The 19940-nt window shown below is 44.4% G+C and overlaps 1 protein-coding gene across 1 annotated transcript in view; it reads left to right on the top strand.

Moving 5' to 3' along the window:
- The window catches only part of SPPL3 (signal peptide peptidase like 3), a 122196-nt gene extending 115767 nt beyond the window's left edge, over window positions 1-6429 (top strand). Inside the window, exons 7-11 of the mRNA XM_059894825.1 lie at window positions 2573-2679; window positions 3162-3325; window positions 4074-4273; window positions 5358-5467; window positions 6199-6429. Coding sequence (XP_059750808.1) covers window positions 2573-2679; window positions 3162-3325; window positions 4074-4273; window positions 5358-5467; window positions 6199-6270 — 653 coding nt within the window. The 3' untranslated portion in view covers window positions 6271-6429. The remainder of the gene's footprint in view (window positions 1-2572; window positions 2680-3161; window positions 3326-4073; window positions 4274-5357; window positions 5468-6198) is intronic.
- Window positions 6430-19940: the final 13511 nt, after the last annotated feature.

Raw genomic sequence — 19940 nt, 5'->3', positions numbered from 1 at the left:
TCCACTTTTTTGGCTATTGTGAATAATGGTACTGTGAAAATTGGAATGCAAATTTTTGTGTAGACTATACTTTGTTAATATAAATGGGATTATACTGTAATATAATACCCATATTATTTATAAATATATGTGGAATATATAATGTATGTCATATAATATGTTATATATGATAGAGACTTCTTTTGTGTAATTACATAAATACATGTCTATATCATTTTATAAAGGTACTAATAGCTAACATTTATTGAGTAATTTTTATACATTGGGCACTCTGCTGGGTGTTTTTTTTTTTGTTTTTTTTGTTTTATTTATGGCTGTGTTGGGTCTTCGTTTCTGTGCGAGGGCTTTCTCTAGTTGCGGCAAGTGGGGGCCACTCTTCATCGCGGTGCGCAGGCCTCTCACTATCGCGGCCTCTCTTGTTGCGGAGCACAGGCTCCAGATGCGCAGGCTCAGTAATTGTGGCTCACGGGCCTAGTTGCTCCGCGGCATGTGGGATCTTCCCAGACCAGGGCTTGAACCCGTGTCCCCTGCATTGGCAGGCGGATTCTCAACCACTGCGCCACCAGGGAAGCCCAAGAATTTTTTTAAGGGAGGAATTTGGAAAGCAGAGATTATGGGTATGGATCACACTTTTTCCTGTTACCCATTCCAAGCGACCACGAGGCTAATCCAGACCTTGGAACAGAGCTCTTTGGAGGCAGTGCCAGGTCTGAGGGGCTCCTCTCCTCTCCAGGCACTGTGTCCCTGCAGCTCTGAGGACGGCTCAGCTACAGTGGTGCTGTCATTGAGCGTTCAGGGAGGCTCCCCAAACCCTTACTGGCCCTAACTTGTAAACTTTTATATCATTTTCTGTCATTGTTGCTACTTCCCAATATCTACTTGTCCAAGGATCTCTTACCGGTTTACACTAGTTAAATTGCCCTTGTGACCAAGCTTAGTTTTCCCTCAAAAAAAAACAAAAACAAAAAACGGAGAGAGTCTTTGAGCTTTTTAGTTGTTTGTTTCTCAGATTGGTATTTGATGTGTGTTTGACTTGTTTTCTGCCATTAACAGAAAAGATAGCCTTCTAGCACGTGTCTGTAACATTCTGAAATATGTTCTTCTTTGACTTGGAAATTGTCTTTCCAGACTTCTTTGCAGAATCAGAAATCATTTTGTTGTTAGCGATAATGTGGTTGTAGAGTTTTTTTAAATGAGTGTTTTTTAATTAAAGCCTATTCCTTGAAGTTAATTTACAGTGAAAACAGAATGATAAATGTGGTTATTTTAAAGGGCGAGGCATGAAGTATGTTTTCAGAGTTATACCAAGAAGCATTAATATTAAGAAAGTACTTCAGAGTTTTTTGAACTAAATCTGTAACTTTTTTATCTACTCAGTTTCATCTTACAAATTAATCTTTTAAATTTGGGAAGACTTGAAAGAATTTGACCAATAAGTGGTGTGGTATGTTTGCAAGAGCTGATGAATGAAGAAAAAGAGAGGCAAACTGGATGAATAGTTGAGCGTGTGTTTCAGGGATGTGACATGGCTGGTGGCACTGTTCAGTTGGCGGTGGGAGTGATTCTCATTCAACATGCTTGTATTAAGAACCTTCTCTGAAGTAGTCAGATGGGATGCATGCTGCCTCTTCAAACATGGACTTGGAGTACAGTGGGGAGACTTGGTTGGCATGATTGGAAAGAGGTTATCGCTCATCTTAGAGAGAAGGAGTAGGTGGAGGCATAGGAGCAAAAGAAGAGGCTTGAGGCCAAGCCCGTGTGGTGCAGCGCCATTCTGTGTGAGTCATGCCTTTACAGTCGGACTTGATCAGAGAGTAGGGGACCTCGTGATTTAAGGCAGGGAATGATGTGAACTGATTTTTGACAATGGCAGTGAAGAGTAAGTGGGGGAGAGGGACAGAAAATGGGAAAGGATACACACATCACACTAGGAAGTACGGGAATCATGACCGAGGTGTGCCGTGACAGTAAAGAGGAGCACCCCGAAGTGGTTGCAGCCTGAGTGTGCGTGATGAAGGTTGCGATGAGATGAAAAGGAGCCCAGAGTTTCTTGTTTGGACGATTAGGGATAGAATGACATTGTGTGGAGTCATGCAGAATCCTGTCATTGAGCAGTTCTGTCTTGTGTTTAGTTTAGACCCAGGTAGGGAGGATGAGCATAAAATGAGTGGCTGGAACAGTGTCCTTAAGTGAAAAAGATGTGATCTAGGGTGTGCATTGGCTTTAAAGGAGCAAGGGTGATGCATCTGAAGTAATGGGGGGAGGCAGGAGACGAGAGCTGGGAGGCCAGAACTGAGCTTGGCTTAGAGCTTTAGCATTCAGAACAGTCCCCTGGGTCTTAGATAGTTGAGCACCATCTATAGCATGAGAAAAGGGATTTCCCCAAATACGAGCCGGTCACAGTGGGCCAGCGGTGGGCACTTTGCACTAGTAGGGTGTAAACATCTTAGACTGGGGTTTAGGGCTGCCTGATTTTTTGAGGGACGTACAAACTCTGTTAGGTTTATGAGCTGAATAGCTTGTGGAGAGAAGCTGAGCCTGTGCTCCACACTGACTGCTGTCTCCTCCCCAGCCCTGGCCATGGGTCTCTGTGTCGCTATGATCGCCTTCGTCCGCCTGCCCAGCCTCAAGGTCTCCTGCCTGCTTCTCTCAGGGCTTTTAATCTACGATGTCTTTTGGGTGAGTGTCTGTTTCCCCAGAGCTGCTGCTCTCCTTTGTGTTTAACTGGAACATTCACTCCGGAAAATTTTTAACTCTAAATATCCAAAGTCTGCTGGCCAGAGTACCTCCTGTCTGAGACCACTCCCGGCTGCACTGTACCTGTTAAAAGGTGAGCAGGCAGCTGTCCGTGCCTGGGTTTGTCGAGACTTGTTACAGTAGAGAGTACACGTGTGACTCTCGGGGTGGAAAAGGGAGCAGGCAGGCAAGGTTCTCTGCCCTGGAGCGCTGGCAGCTCTGCTGTAAGGGCTTCCTCTGTGGGTGTGGAGAGAAAAAATCGGCATGTACACACAGGAGCAAAGATTTTCTTTCTCCTCAAAGCGTGCAGTCTAAAAAGCTTGATGATGCAGTACTGAGACTCTGCTCTTAAGAACAAAGAGGGCTGGTGCTGAGATCGGGGTGCTTCCAGCTCCCTCTGGTAAAGGTGACTCTCCCCTCGGCAGGTGTTTTTCTCTGCCTACATCTTTAATAGCAACGTCATGGTGAAGGTGGCCACACAGCCGGCTGACAATCCCCTTGACGTTCTATCCCGGAAGCTCCACCTGGGGCCCAATGTTGGGCGCGATGTTCCTCGCCTGTCTCTGCCTGGAAAACTGGTCTTCCCCAGGTAAGACTGGCGTGTCGGCCTCATCTCGTGATGGTGAGGACACTGCCTTCCTCTGCCCCTCTGTTCCCCAGTTTGTCTGTCTTTGTCATCAGCATTCTGATGCTGGACTGGAAAAGGGTTGTGAGTCATCTCCATTTTACAGATGAGGACAAGAATACTGACTTAACTTGCAAAGACTGATCATTAAGTGATACAGGTGCAGCTTTTTAATATTGAATAATGTTATCAAACAACCCTATGTTACCGCTGTTAGCATAGTTTAAAGTTGGCTAGAGGGAATTAACGGGAGAATCTGGATCTTTTTTACTTCTAATACATTTGTAAAAATGTCTTAATGCTAAAATTATACAGTTCCTGGAACTATAATCTTGGAAAGATTAATGTGCTGCTTTAATCTCCCATGTCTGGCAGTAGTAGGTGCTTATTTGAAGTCTTAGCAGTGAATGTGTGACACATAGTGAGCTGCTTGACATTTCTAGAGGTGGCAGCGCTCAAGCAGATGGCTCCAGCAGTCACTTAAGCGGTGCTCTCCCAGAGCGCTGAGCGTGGGGCTGAAGACCTCAATCGCCAGTACCCTTGTGGCTCTTAATCTCTGAACTCTTAAAAACCAGTGTTGTTAAACCCATAGAGATTGCCATCTACCGTTCAGATAAGTTCTTTGACTTCTTAGAAAGTGAACAGACTTTGCGCAGGAGGAGAAATGGGGTTGTAGAAGGTGGCACCCCTGACATGTGACACTACGTTCCAGCTCCACTGGCAGTCACTTCTCTATGTTGGGCATTGGAGACATCGTGATGCCTGGACTCCTGTTGTGCTTTGTCCTTCGTTATGACAACTACAAAAAGCAAGCCAACGGTGACTCCTGCAGTGCCTCTGGACCCGCCAACATCTCCGGACGCATGCAGAAGGTTTCCTACTTTCACTGCACCCTCATTGGATACTTCGTAGGTAAGAGAACCAGAGACTGCATGCAGTCCCCCCTCTGGCTGTCCTCCAACCCCTGGAATTAAATCAGGTCTTCTAGCTGCAGATGCCAGATGAAAGGAGAGCAGTGACTGGTTGCTCTTATAAACAAACACAAAGGAAAAAAAACTGACCCACGAGATGAAAGATGCTCTATGTGTTGGCCAGCAGCCTAGTTCCCTATCCAATAATATGTTTGAAGAACATTGCAGGAAAAGTGTGGTCAGGCCTCAAAGTTGAGAAGACCTACCACACGATGATTGTGGAGCAGTCTGTGTGCTTAATTAAATCTTCGGCTTGAGTTTAACGAATGTCATGTTTATTGCCTACTTTATTAGACAGATACTTCCCTTCATCTGCTCTAACATTTCCATCACCTCTGACCTCGGACTCTCCCTCGGCCAGCTTTTCTCTAGCCAGCTCCGTTTCGGGCAGACAGGAAGAGACGGTTGTAATTGGGCTAGTAACCTGTCTGTACTCCAACAGCTACGACAGTGAACGGAAAGGAGCACCTTTCTTGCCTCTGTGCCTTCTACTGAAGGAGCACTTCACAGTCCACGGTGCTCTCATAGGCGTGGGTTCATTGCCACTCCACTCCACTAGCTCTGAGGGGGGCAGGGCAACTGTGGTATCCCCATTAGACGGATGAGGAGGCTGAGGCTCAAGACGTGAAAGGCCTTAGCCAAGGTTATATGGCTGTCATAAGCAGCAGAGTTGAAACTTGAACCCAGGTCTTTTGCCTCCAAGTCTATCATCATATACCACAGGAGACAGAGGGAGACCAGGCACACTCAAGGCTGAAATGAGGCCTGGAACCAGGGACCTGGGCACGGAGTGGGGCTTGGGCTACTCACAGGTCCTTGGAATTCTACGCTTTTAAAAGCTGTGCTGCTCCCTGTTTCTTTACCTGCTCAAGCTGGGCATTTCACTCCCCACCATTGGATGGAATGTGTCACATTACAGCTATACAATCTCAGGACTGTGCCAAGAAGCAGCCAGGTAACAGCGGCTCTCCTCTCTCAGGGCTGTCCCCTTGGAGTTATTCACGAATGTTTCTCTCTCCCCGCAGGTCTGCTCACTGCTACTGTGGCGTCTCGAATTCACCGAGCAGCCCAGCCCGCCCTTCTCTATTTGGTGCCATTTACCTTATTGCCACTCCTCACGATGGCCTATTTAAAGGTGAGAGAGGCAGTTATAAACCAGTGAAAGCAATAACATGGCATTGACCCTGGACTTGGGTATGTATTCTCCTTGCTGGAGGTGGTTCTGCTTAAGACCCTAATAAGCTCCTGATCTTGAGAGTGGGATCTTTTTGTTTTTGTTGTTTGGGGAGGATTTTGTTTGTTTGCTTGCTTGTTTTTGCTAACCTGATAGTAGCAACTTCTTCCAGGTTCTTAGAGCCATTGGCTGAAAACACTAATGAGTAGACCCCTTACCACCTGGTCATGATTAATTAACTGAAATCCCTAAAGCCCTGCTACAGAGACTTCCTGCTTCTCTTAAAAAACAGCACCCTGTTGCCACCTAATAGCCCTTTAATACTCTGCATTAAAGTTTGGAAATAATTAAGAAATGCATTGTAAAAACTAAGGGCATTATCTGATTTACAAGATTTATATTATCATCCACATTTTACAGATGAAACAGGCACAGAGGTTAATTATCTTGCCTAGATCATCTGAATCATAAGTGATAACACTGCCACGAGGACACCCGCTCAAGGGGCCTAAGAGCCCTTCTAGGAGTTCTTCAAAGAATGAGGGGTTATAACCTTTCCAATGAGTAAAATTTGAATGTTCTTTGATTCTCCACAGAAGCAATCTGATCTGAGATCAGGAGTCAGAAAGGACTTGTAGGTATGTATGCCTCGAGTTGAAACCTGTGACTTAGTGAAGTTCCTTCTTTCCCAGGGTGACCTACGGCGGATGTGGTCTGAGCCATTCCACTCCAAATCCAGCAGCTCCCGATTCCTGGAAGTATGATGGGTCACAGAGAGCGACCAGAACGGCCTCTCAGTCCTTTTCTGTCCACGCGTGGTTTTGTTTCCTCTTAGAGCTGGCCTGGTACTCGGAGACGTACCTGTCTAAGGACTGCCGTGTGACCGGATTACGCATTTACAGGAGCGAGGTGCCGGAGCCTGCGCGGTTCCTTCTCTTCCTGCCGTTGGAGAGGCGGAGCCCCTCCTGAAATGATAGGCCTTCCCCAGCGCTCCTCCCTCCCCCGTTTGTATGGCTCTGCACCAGACTGTTAACCTTTGGGGGACGGAGATGTGACTCTTTAAACTGACAAGGGCAAGGAGTCGTTCTGTACCTTTGAACACTAAAAGGATGAAAAACAGTAGCAAACTGGTTTCTTCAGTGAACCCTCAAGAACTTTTGGGACCAGTTTCCTATGGGGGACTCAGTTTCAGAGAACTGAGACAGAAACTCTTCTGTCATTATATTCTTCTTTCCGTTTTTTGGATTTATTAAATATTTTCTGTGGTGTGAAGTGACTTATTAAATCCACAGACACTGAGTGACTTCTTACAACATAAACATAAGAATTTGTTGTAATGAGTTCATGTCCACCCAGATGTTGTGTTGGCAGTGAACGAGGGCACGGTTTTTATACATACATACACACACATGCACATGGATATATATGAATAAACAAAAATTAAAACCTGCTAAGATCATGCTGTATAGCAGACAGGGGCTTGCTGTAATTTTTAGCATGTAGAGCAGTTCACTCTGGCTTCCTTGTATATGGATAAGCGGCTGTCTTTCCCTCCACAACTGAACGTGCAGTTAAAAAACAGTATAGTATTTGTACTGATATACTCATGGACTTTAGGGGATGCTCATTTGGTTTTGATCAGTGTAGCAAATTAGGGATGAAAAGTTAAAACTTTTTGGCCCTTTTTTCGTTTTTACAGGCTTCTCCCTTGCAGGGTTTTTGATAGTTTCTTCTTGAACCAATGCATGTATTATAGCAGCAGGTGTCTTTGTGCTTTCTGATCATAGTAATGTACTACTTGTAAATACATTTTTCTATTTTCTATTTTTTTGTATTTTTTTTGGCATTTTGTTTCATTGGTGTGCTGTATTTTCCATGCCCTCACTCCTTTAAGAAAAAAAAAGGAAAAAAGCAACACGATCCTGTCCTTGCTGTTGTGATTATAGTCTTGGTTTACCTGTTGTGACAACTGGGTATTGGGGACAAATGTCAAACGCCCCCGGAGACGGGCCCTACGTTCCAGGAATTGTGGCAAGAATGAGCTGCTGTGACCCTTAAATCCGCCCGTGTGCTGTGGCCTTGGCTGGAGACCCAGTGTCCCAGCAGTGACTAGTGGGAGTGGTGTCCACAGCCTGAGAGGAAATTGCCCGTTGTTTGGAGGCAGAGAGAAGCCGGGGATTGGCCTGCCCACCTGAGAGCAGGGGTTGGAGAAGGGCCCATGTTTCCCGGGCTCTCCCTTAAGCAGGTGACCTGTGTATAAACTGGGGCGCTGTGGGCCCCGTGGCTGGAGGTCGCGGTGGGTGGCACTCACAGGTGGTGCACGTGGTGGTCAGGATGGTGCGCTCCTCCGTCGTGTCTTCAGATCCTGCTGAAGGCTGTATGTTTTTTGTTTTGTTGGGTTTTTTTTTTTTTTTAATAAATGACTCCTTTCTAGCCTTTGTTACCTCATCTTCACTTTTGGTTGTTGGTACCAAATGGAGCTCCTGTCCCCTCCTACCTGCTCTGCCTGTTCAGGAGACTGACTTCAGGAAGCCCCTGTCTGTCTCCAGATGGGGTCCCCTGCAGCTCTGGTTCAGCCTACAAACGTCAGAGAACGGAGGCTTCTGCTGTCCACAGAACCCAAAACAGCCTCTGGGTTTAGTGAAGACCAGAAGTACACCCGTGTACTCTCTGCTGAGCAGCTGTACTTCTTTCTTAGCCCTCAAGGATGCTAATGGCTACTTAAACAGGGAGCAGAGCAGGAGGTGGGGGGAATCTTCCAGAATGACTCTGATTAACGGCAAGTGCCAATAATAGTTAAAAATAATATCCTGGCGGTTTGTCATTTTAATTTTTCTAACTTTTCATTACAAAACTAAATTCCAGACAGAAAGAATGTAAATTTTTGTCATCGCTTTTGTGCAGGTTTCAGGGGAAAATACGCATACAGGACTCCTGAATGTAATTTGGATTCCAGTTGTAGTCTTCAGAGCCCTTGAAACTTCTGCAGAGTAACTACAAATGTTCCTTTTGTTTTAAATTAAACACAGGAGACATGCTAGAATTTGCCCGGTTCTGGAGGTGTCAGGCTCTTCTAACGGGGAGAGGTTGAGGGTGGGGTGTGCAGTTAAAGCACATGCTCTCAGTTTCTCCTACAGCCTCCCTCTCTCCTCTGCTTCGTATACTTACGTCCTGGTCTTATTTCTCCTGGTTTCTCAGATACTGAGTTTTGGGGGTTTCTGTCTAAGAAGTTTCTTGCATTAGGCAAGACATGTTGACAAAGTTCCAGCATGGACCCCCTTCCTCCCTCCCTCCCTGGTCTGGGGATCTTCTTCCCCCAAAGAGTCTGCATGTTGGAACTCTCACTTTTTCACAGTAACTTTCTTCTTTCTAATTTGAGCTAATGGAGATATGGCAGCAAAGTTTATCCAAAGCCTAGCACGTTCCATTACTATTATTACCACTTATGCCTTTTCTGAATAAGACAGCTGCAGAGCTCCCTGTGTAGGAACAGTTCAAACTGAAACTGGGGGGGCTTTGCAGGGGGGTGGGGGGCGGTAGGCTACTATCTGAATTGCCTTTGTAACATGCCAACACAGGCCTTGGTTAAGCAGGTAAGTTATGTTACCCACAAGAAAAGCAAAAGGACTAGTTCTCTGTAAGAATGGAGGGAAGGGAGTTTTGCCAATAAAGTATTAAAAATAGAATCTGCCGAGTCTGCAAAGCAGCTCTCACATTACTGCTGACCAGATCCAGATCCAGTGTTGTATGTAGACATTTGTGTTTTGTAAAGCCTAACATTTATGTCAGAGCCTCGGAATGTAGCAGTTTTGTACATATGTGAGTGTCAACTGTGTAATTCTTCTCCACAGAGACAGGTCAGACAGCACAGGCTCAGAAGGGAACCAGCCCATTCCGCTTCTGGCCTTTCAGTGCATTCTGGCCTGGACAGCCTCCTTCCTCCACTCAATCCCATTTTTCTGGCAATTTCCGTCAATGAAATCAAGAACAAGGGCTCCTAACACAGGTGTCAACCTTGCTACAGGAGTTTGTACTGAAGAGCTGCAAATCTAGTAGTAAAACTCGGGCCCTCCCCTCTTCTCAGAGGGATAAGCCAGGTAAGAGGGGGTTTTTTGGGTTTTTTTAATCCAGAAATTATTCCTATTCCTGTGCAATTTACAGACTTTCTACTTGCAAGGCTCTTAACTTCTGCAGGTTCATAATCCAGCTTCTCGTGTATGGAGCCTCTCCCAGGACAGTATTTTTCCCCACTCCTTCTTTTGACTGTGGCAAGCCATAATTTGTTTCCTCCCCAACCTTTTCCTTGGAATTCAAAGCCCTTTGCTCTCCATTTGAGGTAATTCCGTTATGTTTCACTTAAACTGTGTTAGTCACTGGGTGCTCCTTCAACAGAACCAAACATCCTGATCCCTACCCTCGTGGTCTAACGCAGGCCTTGCTTCAACTCGCTTGATGTGTGGGCAAAGTGGGGTGGCGAGCATCCCCCCCATGAGGTTACTCAGCGGCACAGCACAGAGCTGCAGTCGTAGCTTTCTGTGCTCGAATCTGGGTTTAGCTGTAAACGGCAAAGGCGTGGCTGGGAATGCTGATTCACAGGGCTGGGTGCGCCTGGCCAAGAGAAGGTTGAAAGCACGGTTATAAGTGCTTTTTTCCTGTACCATTTGTGCAGGTGAAGCCCGGTGCTCCTGAGGGACACAGGCCAGCACTGGGCCAAATGTATCCCTGACAGCTGAAGGCAGCGCCAAGCGCAGTTCGGAAGCCTCCCTACTTAGAGCCAGCGGTTAGTTAGCAGGTGCTTTATCTCAGTGTCCTACGGTCCTTTGTGGAAATTCTAACTTCATGTGGTGCTCTTTAGCAGTGATCCCTTTGCTGTGATGTAGAGCTCTTAGACATTTGAGTTATTGAAGATTCACATAGAAGGCTCAGGCTTAGTTACGGTTTCTTTCATTTGGATTCTGCCTAGTCAAAATTGTTGGGTGGAACCTGTAAAACCTGCCACTGGTTTGCAGGCGAACAGAAGCTCTGAGGGGTCCTGAAATAGGGGAGCCCCTGGGCTTCCTCCAGCGCCCACTGAGTCCTAGGGTTCTCACTAGACCCCAGGAAGACAGAGGAGTGGGAAGTCTGTTAGGGAGAGGAAACACGGGTTGGAACTGGGAGTCGGGAGGTCTGCCAGGCGGTGGGCCGCAGACTTCTGCCTTGTGAGGAATGAAAGGAAGTGGGTGTCCAGAGGACAAAGGCGGAGGGCAGCAAGGTGGCCACCTGCCAGCATTCCAGCCTCAGGGTTCTGGGGGCCAGTCCTCTGCCTTGCAACAGACTTGCTCCTGCAGGCAGGTTGCAAGTCAACTTTCTAACGAGAGTTCACTCAGCCCGCTGGATCTGCCCGGGTGCGGCAAGCTCGTGCACCTAACTTCCAGTAGTTGAACCTTTTCCATTGGAGACAGTGGAGTTCTTCCCACTTTCGGTCAGTGTTGTGGCTTGATCGTTTTAGGTTTTTTCCCCGGGTATACAGTAGCCGTGCCCAGCTATGCAGGCTTACAAGGGGAAGGCAGAATCCTGGCTTCAAAGAGGAGATTGAGGACTTGGTAGTTCAGGGAGGAGCAGCCCAGCCTTGGCCTCTGAGATGACGAAGCGCTCTGCAGGTGAGTCATGGTCTTGCCAGCTGGACAGTGGTGGAAACAGTGCTGCGCTCCCCAACGCTGTCAGCAGGTCGGGCCCTGGCCCCAGCCCGAGCTCTGTGAATGGAGAAACACCCTAAGCCACCCCGCTACCACCTCCCACTGCCCTGGCCCGTTCAGCAGCCACTGGTGTTTTCGGGGCCTGCGCCATTGGATGTCACCTACTGGGTCTCCCTGCCTCCATCTGGCCTTCACTGTGGTCTTCCCGTGAGAGCTGCCCCGGGCTACGGGGGGGTGGGAAGAACAGACAGAACTTGGTGCCACATTGGATGCAGAATGTGGCGATTAGAAGATGACTCTGGCTTCTGACCTGAACAATTAATTGCCAAAACTGAGGTAAGGAAGAGAGTGAGTCCTGTTCTAGCCAGTAGAGTAACTAAAGCTAAAAAGTTGGGATGAAAGCATAGAAATGGTATTGAAAGCCTTAGGGGGAACATACAAGCTGTTCTCAACAGTGAGAGGCAAGAGACTGGCTCCCACAAGGTCCTGTGTGTCGAGGCGCCCGCCAGCACACATCCCTCACAGCCACACGGGACCTTGCCTTGGTGACAGAGTCCCTCTGAGCCTTAGTTTCCCCATCTGGAATGGGAATAAAGGTGCACCTTACTTAAAGTATTAAGTGAATATTAGGCACTGTTCAGGTTTACTGAGTTTTCATGTACTCCACAATTTACCAGTCTTCATGCAGTTAAAATACAATTTAAAAAATCAGACTTAAACAGATACACACTTTCTTTATTCAAGTGACCACAGCTTCTGTAATACTTTCAGTTCATCACTGAGGAAACTGGTTATCCTTCCACTGTTGAGGGGTGAAGGCTCTTCAATCCTAGTCTAGGCTTTCAAAATTGAGTGGCTGCTGGGTAGATAATAGGGTCTCTACCATCAGCCTAGGCCAGTCCAGGATCTTGACGTTTTCCTGGACACGCTGAAGGACTTGGCGCAAGGAGTGGGGGGGAAGGAGGGGGCGAGGATGAGTGAGCCTGAGTAGAGGTGGTCCAGGTCTGCGTGTCCTAGGATGTCTGGGCATTCCCTCTGCTGCCACAGCTCCTCTGGGGAAGGGCCCAGCCGGTCACCCTGGTCAGGTTTCAGGAGTGGCCCTTAGGAGCCATTCCTTAGGAGGTCAGCTTAGGCCTTGATCATTTGGCAGCCCAGTCCGAGCAGAAGGCTCACAACGGAAGCATGAAGTGTCGTAGCTACAGAGCACAGAGGGGGCCTGCAGAGGGTCCTGGACTTGTTCCTGCAGTAACTCAGCTGGGACAGAGTCTGCCTAACGGATCCTTAACATTTTGGCTGCTTAAAGCCAAGAGTATCAGCCTCTAACCAGATTCTGCAAACAAACCAACGTTGACCTTTCATTGGTCCAATGTTGACATTTTTATTTTTCTATACTTTTGATTTTCTTTTTCATAATAAATGCTTCCCTCTCTTACTTTATTGTACTTTACAGCTCTGCTGCTTGTTTTGAGGGAAAAGGTAACTGCTACACTCACTGTAAAGCTACCTGGTCACTGTGGGCCTGTATTCTCAAATCTCAAGGCTTGTCTTGAACACACTTGGAACAAAAGACTCAATGGGCCAAACTCCCAGCCTGTTTTCACATAAAGAGCAGCGTCTTTCTAAGCCTCTTGGCTCTAGTCAGCCCACAAGACAGGAGAGGAACAGGAGCCAGACTAGGTAGAGGGTGAAGGCTACTCTTTGTTTTTCTTTTCTTAATTTTTATTGGCGTATAGTTGCTTTACAATGTTGTATTAGTTTCTGCTGTACAGCAAAGTGAATCAGTTAAACATATATCCACTCTTTTTTAGATTTCCTTCCCATTTAGGTCACCACAGAGCATTGAGTAGAGTTCCCTGTGCTATACAGTAGGTCCTTATTAGTTATCTGTTTTCTGTATAGTAGTGTGTATATGTCAATCCCAATCTCCCAATTCATCCCACCCACCCCCTTCCCCCCTTGGTAAGTTTGTTTTACTACATCTGTGACTCTGTTTCTGCTCTGCAAATAAGTTCATCTTTACCATTTTTCTAGATTCCACATATAAGCAATATTATATATTTGTCTTTCTCTTTCTGACTTCACTCTGTATGACAGTCTCTAGGTCCATCCATGTCACTGCAAATGGCATTATTTCGTTCCTTTTTATGGCTGAGTGATAGTCCATTTATATATGCATCACCTCTTCATCCATTCCTCTGTCGATGGACATTTAGGTTGCTTCCATGACTTGGCTATTGTAAATAGTGCTGCAATGAACAGTGGGGGTGCACGCATCTTTTTGAATTATGGTTTTCTCCAGATACATGCCCAGGAGTGGGATTGCTGGGTTATATGGTAGCTCTATTTTTAGTTTTTTAAGGAACCTCCATACTGTTCTCCATAGTGGCTGTACCAATTTACATTCCCACCAACAGTGCAAGAGGGTTCCCTTTTCTGCACACCCTCTCCAGCATTACTGTTTGTAGATTTTTTGATGATGGCCAGTCTCACTGGTGTGAATACCTCATTATAGTTTTGATTTGCATTTCTCTAATAATTAGTGATGTTGAGCATCTTTTCATGTGTTTTTTTGGCCCATCTTTATGTCTTCTTTGGAGAAATGTATGTTTAGGTCTACCACCCAGTTTTTGATTGTGGTGTTTGTTTTTTTTGATAGTGAGCTGCATGAGCTGTTTGTATATTTTGGAGATTAATCCCATGTCAGTTGCTTCATTTACAAATATTTTCTCCAATTCTGAGGGTTGTCTTTTCATTTTGTTTATGGTTTCCTTTGCTGTGCAAAAGCTTTTAAGTTTAATTAGGCCCCATTTGTTTTTTTTTAATTACTCTAGGCAGTGGATTGAAAAAGATCTTGCTGTGATTTATGTCAAAAAGAAAGTGTTCTGCCTATGTTTTCCTCTTAAGAGTTTTATAGTATCTGGCCTTACATTTAGGTCTTCAATCCATTTTGAGTTTATTTATATTGAGGTATAGTTGTTTTACAATGTTGTGTCATTCTGAGTTTATTTTTGTGTATGGTGTTAGGGAGTGTTCTCATTTCATTCTTTTACTTGTAGCTGTCCAGTTTTCCCAACACCACTTATTGAAGAGACTGTCTTTTCTCCTGAAGTCTACTCTTCGAAGACTTCAACAAAGCATTTGGAAGATTCTCTATCCTCTGGGTCAAGGTGGGGAAATTGGGGCATCAAAATATCATTGATGAAGTAGATGAATAACTAGTTGAATGACCCTATTTTCCCAAAGGCCCTTGCCTTTGTCCTCAGCCCTGCCCTGCCCAACATTTCTCTTGACAATTTGGCTGAGGACACAACTTACAGGCTTAGCAAGTTTGAGGAGGATGTGAAGCAAGGAGAGGGAACCTAACCATGATCCAAAGAGAGCCCTGAGGCCTAGGACAGGGGGTCAAATCAAACACGGGGAAGCCTGATGGAGAGAGCTACTGCAAATGAGAGCACCGGATATCGGATATCGGTGACAGCCTGCAAGAATCCCCTGAGGTAGGTGCTTCTATCACCAGTTTTACAGAGGAACTCACCCAGCCCCCGAGATCACCACCTGGTAAGTGGCAGAATAAGCCCTAAACACTGGCCTGTGACCTTAACCACTGTATATCTCCCCATCACAGAATTGCTGATAGCCCCTACCCTCAGAAAATACAGCTGGGTCATTAAACACTGCTGGCTCAGTGGCCTACGCCTCACTCCAAAACACTTTCAATCCAACCACTACCCAGAGGAGACAAGGACTGTTACAGCCACCTCTGCCCTGTTCTTCCCAAGTCCAGTGTATGTTCCACATTGTGGGCCAGAATGGTGGTCAGTTATCTCAGACTTGTAGTAAAATCTCATGATACAATTATAGGCAGGGCAGATTTTATTACCAGTGTTATAGACCAAGAGTTTCAAGCTCAGCTAATTTTGCCCCAGGTCTTCCTGCCTCCAGAGCGTGAGTTCATTCTCAGAAGGTAATCTCAGAAGGTTTTTTTTTTTTTTTTGGCTTAAACAAAAGCAGGGAAGTTTCTGTAAACAGAGAAGGGCTGTGCAAACAACTTCCTATTGGAAGTGGAGGACCACTGACCCTATTAGGAAGCAGGGAAGAGCTGGAGTTGGGTTGCCTGAGCCCTATGTGACCCAGCTGCTGCCCAGAGGGGTGTGCAGACCTCCCTGCCAGTAATGCTGTAGCAACATGGACTACTACTCACTAAAATAGGGTTCTGCCTCACACAGGGACCAGGACGCATGCCTCCTAGCAAGCCACGACCAGACAAACTTCAGTGTTAAAAGGAGGAGTCCCCCATCGCTGTCATTAAAACAAAACAACAAACCATGAAAACAACTGTCAGCTGCTGTTCTGATCTCCAATAATGGTGGACTGTAATTCAAACCAATCCTCCTGCTAAAAATAACTTTAAAATATAGATGAAATACAGACAATATCTTTTGAAAAGCAATGGAGAAGTTTCTGCTTCTGCTCATGATGGAAGAACTCCTATTTCATCCAACCCTCCCACAAATGACAGCTATAAATTCTCAGCAAAATGTAGAAAGCAACCTTAAGGCAGTGTAGAGCAACCGAACTGAGGAGAAACTGGAGGGGAGCTGACAGTTGGAAATGAACGGCACTGGGTAAGTTCCCACTTTTATGGCTTTTTGCCTGATAACAGGCCCCAAGTGGCACTCTGTGGGGTAGTTAAAACTTATATAGAAACCTGGCTTCAATAACCAGCCAAAGGAAAGGGTTCGAAATGATCCCAGCACTGTGAGGGAGTAAATCCTAGAAACAAGAGAGGGAGCCCCACATGCCCAACTCTATGATCCCTAAATATAGACTCCAAGCAGCCAGCTAAAAGAACTAAGGAGACGTATCAGCTGCTGCTCACCAAAGAGGAACCCAAGTTTTAAGTCTGAGTTCAGACAAGTTAACTGCCTACTTGAAAAATATTCATCAGCAGAATTTCTACAGTGCATTATTAACAATATCCAGGATGTAATTCAAAATTACATACGAAAAAGCAAGAGAATGATCAATACACGAGAGAAAAAGTAATTAATGAAAACTGACTTTGAGATGATCCAGATGTTAACATTAACGCTCAAATTTTTTTTTTAGTTGGCTGCGTTGGGTCTTCATTGCTGCGCACGGGCTTTCTCTAGTTGCAGTGAGCAGGGGCTACTCTTTGTTGCAGTGCGCGGGCTTCTCATTGCGGTGGCTTCTCTTGTTGCATAGCACGGGCTCTAAGTGTGCAGGCTTCAGTAGTTGTGGCACGTGGGCTCTAGAGCGCAGGCTCAGTAGTTGTGGCACACGGGCTTAGTTGTTCTGTGGCATGTGGGATCTCCCCGGACCAGGGCTCGAACCCGTGTCCCCTGTGTTGGCAGGTGGATTTTTAACCACTGTGCAACCAGGAAAGCCCAACACTCAAGGTTTTTAAATCAACTGTTATACATTTGCAGCAACATGGATGGACCTAGAGATTGTCATACTGAGTGAAGTAAGACAGAGAAAGACATATGATACCACTTATATGTGGAACCTAAAAAATGGTACAAATGAACCTATTTACAAAACAGAAATAGAGTCAGAGATGTAGAGAACAAACTTATGGTTACCAAGTGGGGGAGGGATAAACTGGGAGATTGGGATTGACATACACACACGACAATATATAAAATAAATAACTAATAAGAACCTACTGTATAGTACAGGGAACTCTACTCAATACTCTAATGGGAAAAGAACCTAAAAAAGAGTGGATATATGTATAACTGATTCACTTTGCTGTACAGCAGAAACCAACACAACATTGTAAATCAACTATACCCCAATAAAAATTAATTTAAAATTTTTTTTAAAATAATAAATCAACTATTATAAACATGCCTGAGAATTATCAATGCACAAATAGGAATTGTGAGCAGGGAAACAGTAAAAAAAACCAAATAAAAATTGTAGAACTGAAAAATACAATACCTGAAGTAAATTTAATAGATGGGATTAACAGCACATTGAAGATGACAGATTAAAGAATCATTACGCTTGAAAAAGAGCAAGGATTAGTAAACCTTTTCTGTGAAGGCTCAATAGTAAATACTTTGGGCTTTAAAGGTCAAAGATCCATTACAAATACCCATCTCTGCCATTCTAGTGTGAAAGCAGTTATAGTAAATGAATGAGGTTAAACAGATTCAACCTGGGGTGGTCCATAGTTACAGATAGAGCAAATAGGCATCCAAAATGAGGAAGACAGAATAAACAAATGGGACCTAATGAAACTTAAAAGCTTTTGTACAGCAAAGGAAACCATAAACAAAAGGAAAAGACAACCCACAGAATGGGAGAAAATATTTGCAAACGAAGCAACTGACAAGGGATTAATCTCCAAAATATACAAACAGCTCATGTAGCTCAGTATCCAAAAAAAAAAAAAAAAAAAACCCAATCAAAAAAAAGGGTGGAAGATCTAAATAGACATTTCTCCAAAGACGACATACAGATGGCCAAGAGGCACATGAAAAGATGCTCAACATCACTAATTATTAGAGAAATGCAAATCAAAACTACAGTGAGGTATCACCTCACACCAGTCAGAATGGCCATCATTAAAGAATCTACAAACAATAAATGCTGGAGAGGGTGTGGAAAAGGGAACCCTCCCACACTGTTAGTGGGAATATAAATTGGTGCAGCCACTATGGAGAACAGTATGGAGGTTCCTTAAAAAAACTAAAAATAGAGCTACCATATGACCCAGCAATCCCACTCCTGGGCATATATCTGGAAAAAACCATAATTCGAAAAGATACATGTACCTCAGTGTTCATTGCAACACTATTTACAATAGCCAGGACATGGAAGCAACCTAAATGTCCATCGATGGAGGAATGGATAAAGAAGATGTGATACATATATACAATGGAATATTACTCAGCCATAAAAAAAGAATGAAATAAGCTATTTGCAGTGACCTGAATAGACCTAGAGGTTGTCATACTGAGGGAAGACAAATGTGATACCACTTACATGTGGAATCTAAAAAAATGGTACAAATGAACCTATTTATTTCTGTTTTGTAGAGTCACAGACGTAGAGAACAAACTTATGGTTACCAAGGGGGAAAGTGGAGAGAGGGATAAATTGGGAGACTGGGATTGACATATACACACTACTATATATAAAATAGATAACTAGTAAGAACCTACTGTATAGCACAGGGAACTCGACTCAATACTCTGTAATGGCCTATATGGGAAAAGAATCTAAAAAAGAGTGGATATGTGTATATGTATAACTGATTCATTTTGCTGTACAGCAGAAACTAACAAACACAACATTGTAAATCAACTATATTCCAATAAAAATTAATTTTAAAAAAGTTTGAATGTGGCAAAAAAAAAAGGAGAGAGAGAAAAAAGATAGAAAAAATATAATCAGTCTTGTTGATCTGTGTGACAGCATCAGTCTAACATACACATAACTGCAGTCCCAGAATGAGAGGAGAGGGAGAATTAGGGCAGACAAAATTTTTTTGAAAAAACAAATGGCTGAATTTTTCCAAATTAGGGGAAAGTTCAAGAATCACAGCAAACCACAAGTAGAATAAATGTAAAGAAACCCCTACCCAGGGACTTCATAATCAAACTGCTAGGAACTAAAAATTGAAAATACTGAAAGCAACAAGATAGAAATGGAGCATTATATAGGGAAACAACATTTCAATCATATGAAATATCCCACAACTTTGTGAGTATACCTAAAAAAAACTACTGAACTGTATACTTTTAAAAGGGTGAATTTTATGGTATGAGAATTATATCTGAACTTACCAAAAAAAGGCCACTTCCATCTTACTCTCCTGGATCACTCACACTGGGGGAAGTCAGGTGCCATGTCATGAGGACACTCAAGCAGCTGCATGAAGAGGTCCACATGGTAAGAAACTGAGGTAGGTCTCTTGCCAACAGCCAATATCAATGTGCTGTGATGTGAAATTCTGGAGGCAGATCCTCCAACCTGAGTCAAGCCTTCAAATGACTACAGCCCTGGCCAATATTCTGACTGTAATCTCACAAGAAACCACAAGCCAGGATCACCCAACTAAGCCAATTCTGAATCCCTGACTCAGAAACTGTGGAAGATAATAAATGTTTACTGTGTTAAGTCACTAAGGTATGGGGTGATTAGCAATAGATAACTAATAAAACTGACAATGGTAAATACGTGGATTAAATATAAAAGGCTTTTCTCTTAATTTCTTTAATACATACAGCTGAGCAAAAATTTTAACATTGTATGGTATACATTGTATGTATTATATAGTGTATAAAGATGAAATACCTATAACAACTATTACATAAAATGCGTACCCTTCCCCCATACCTCGCCGTATGCATCTCTTCCATCTGGCTGTTCCTGAGTTAATCTACCTGTAACAACCTGTGTCCATCGATGGGTGAATGAATTAAAAAATGCGACACACACACACACACAATGGAATACTACTCAGCCATAAGAAAAGAATGACATTCTGCCATCTGTGACAAGATGGATGGACCTTGAAGGGAATACACAATACAATCACCTATGAACACTAGACCAAATCTCCCTGGACTGTTGAGATTTATTAGAAGGACAGCTCCCTGTGGTGCTAGCAAATCTTGAATCTCAGGCAAATGGGTAATGTGCAGGCTGAGGAATATCATCACGAGTTTGAACATTCACAGGAGCTTCTGTCCGATTATAATGTAAGTCTTTGGGGATGAGCA

The sequence above is a fragment of the Balaenoptera ricei genome, chromosome 14, assembly GCF_028023285.1.
Source record: "Balaenoptera ricei isolate mBalRic1 chromosome 14, mBalRic1.hap2, whole genome shotgun sequence".
In the NCBI taxonomy this organism is placed as follows: domain Eukaryota; kingdom Metazoa; phylum Chordata; class Mammalia; order Artiodactyla; family Balaenopteridae; genus Balaenoptera; species Balaenoptera ricei.
The sequence above is the reverse complement of the archived record's forward strand: the minus strand, read 5'-3'. Positions and strand labels throughout refer to the sequence as shown.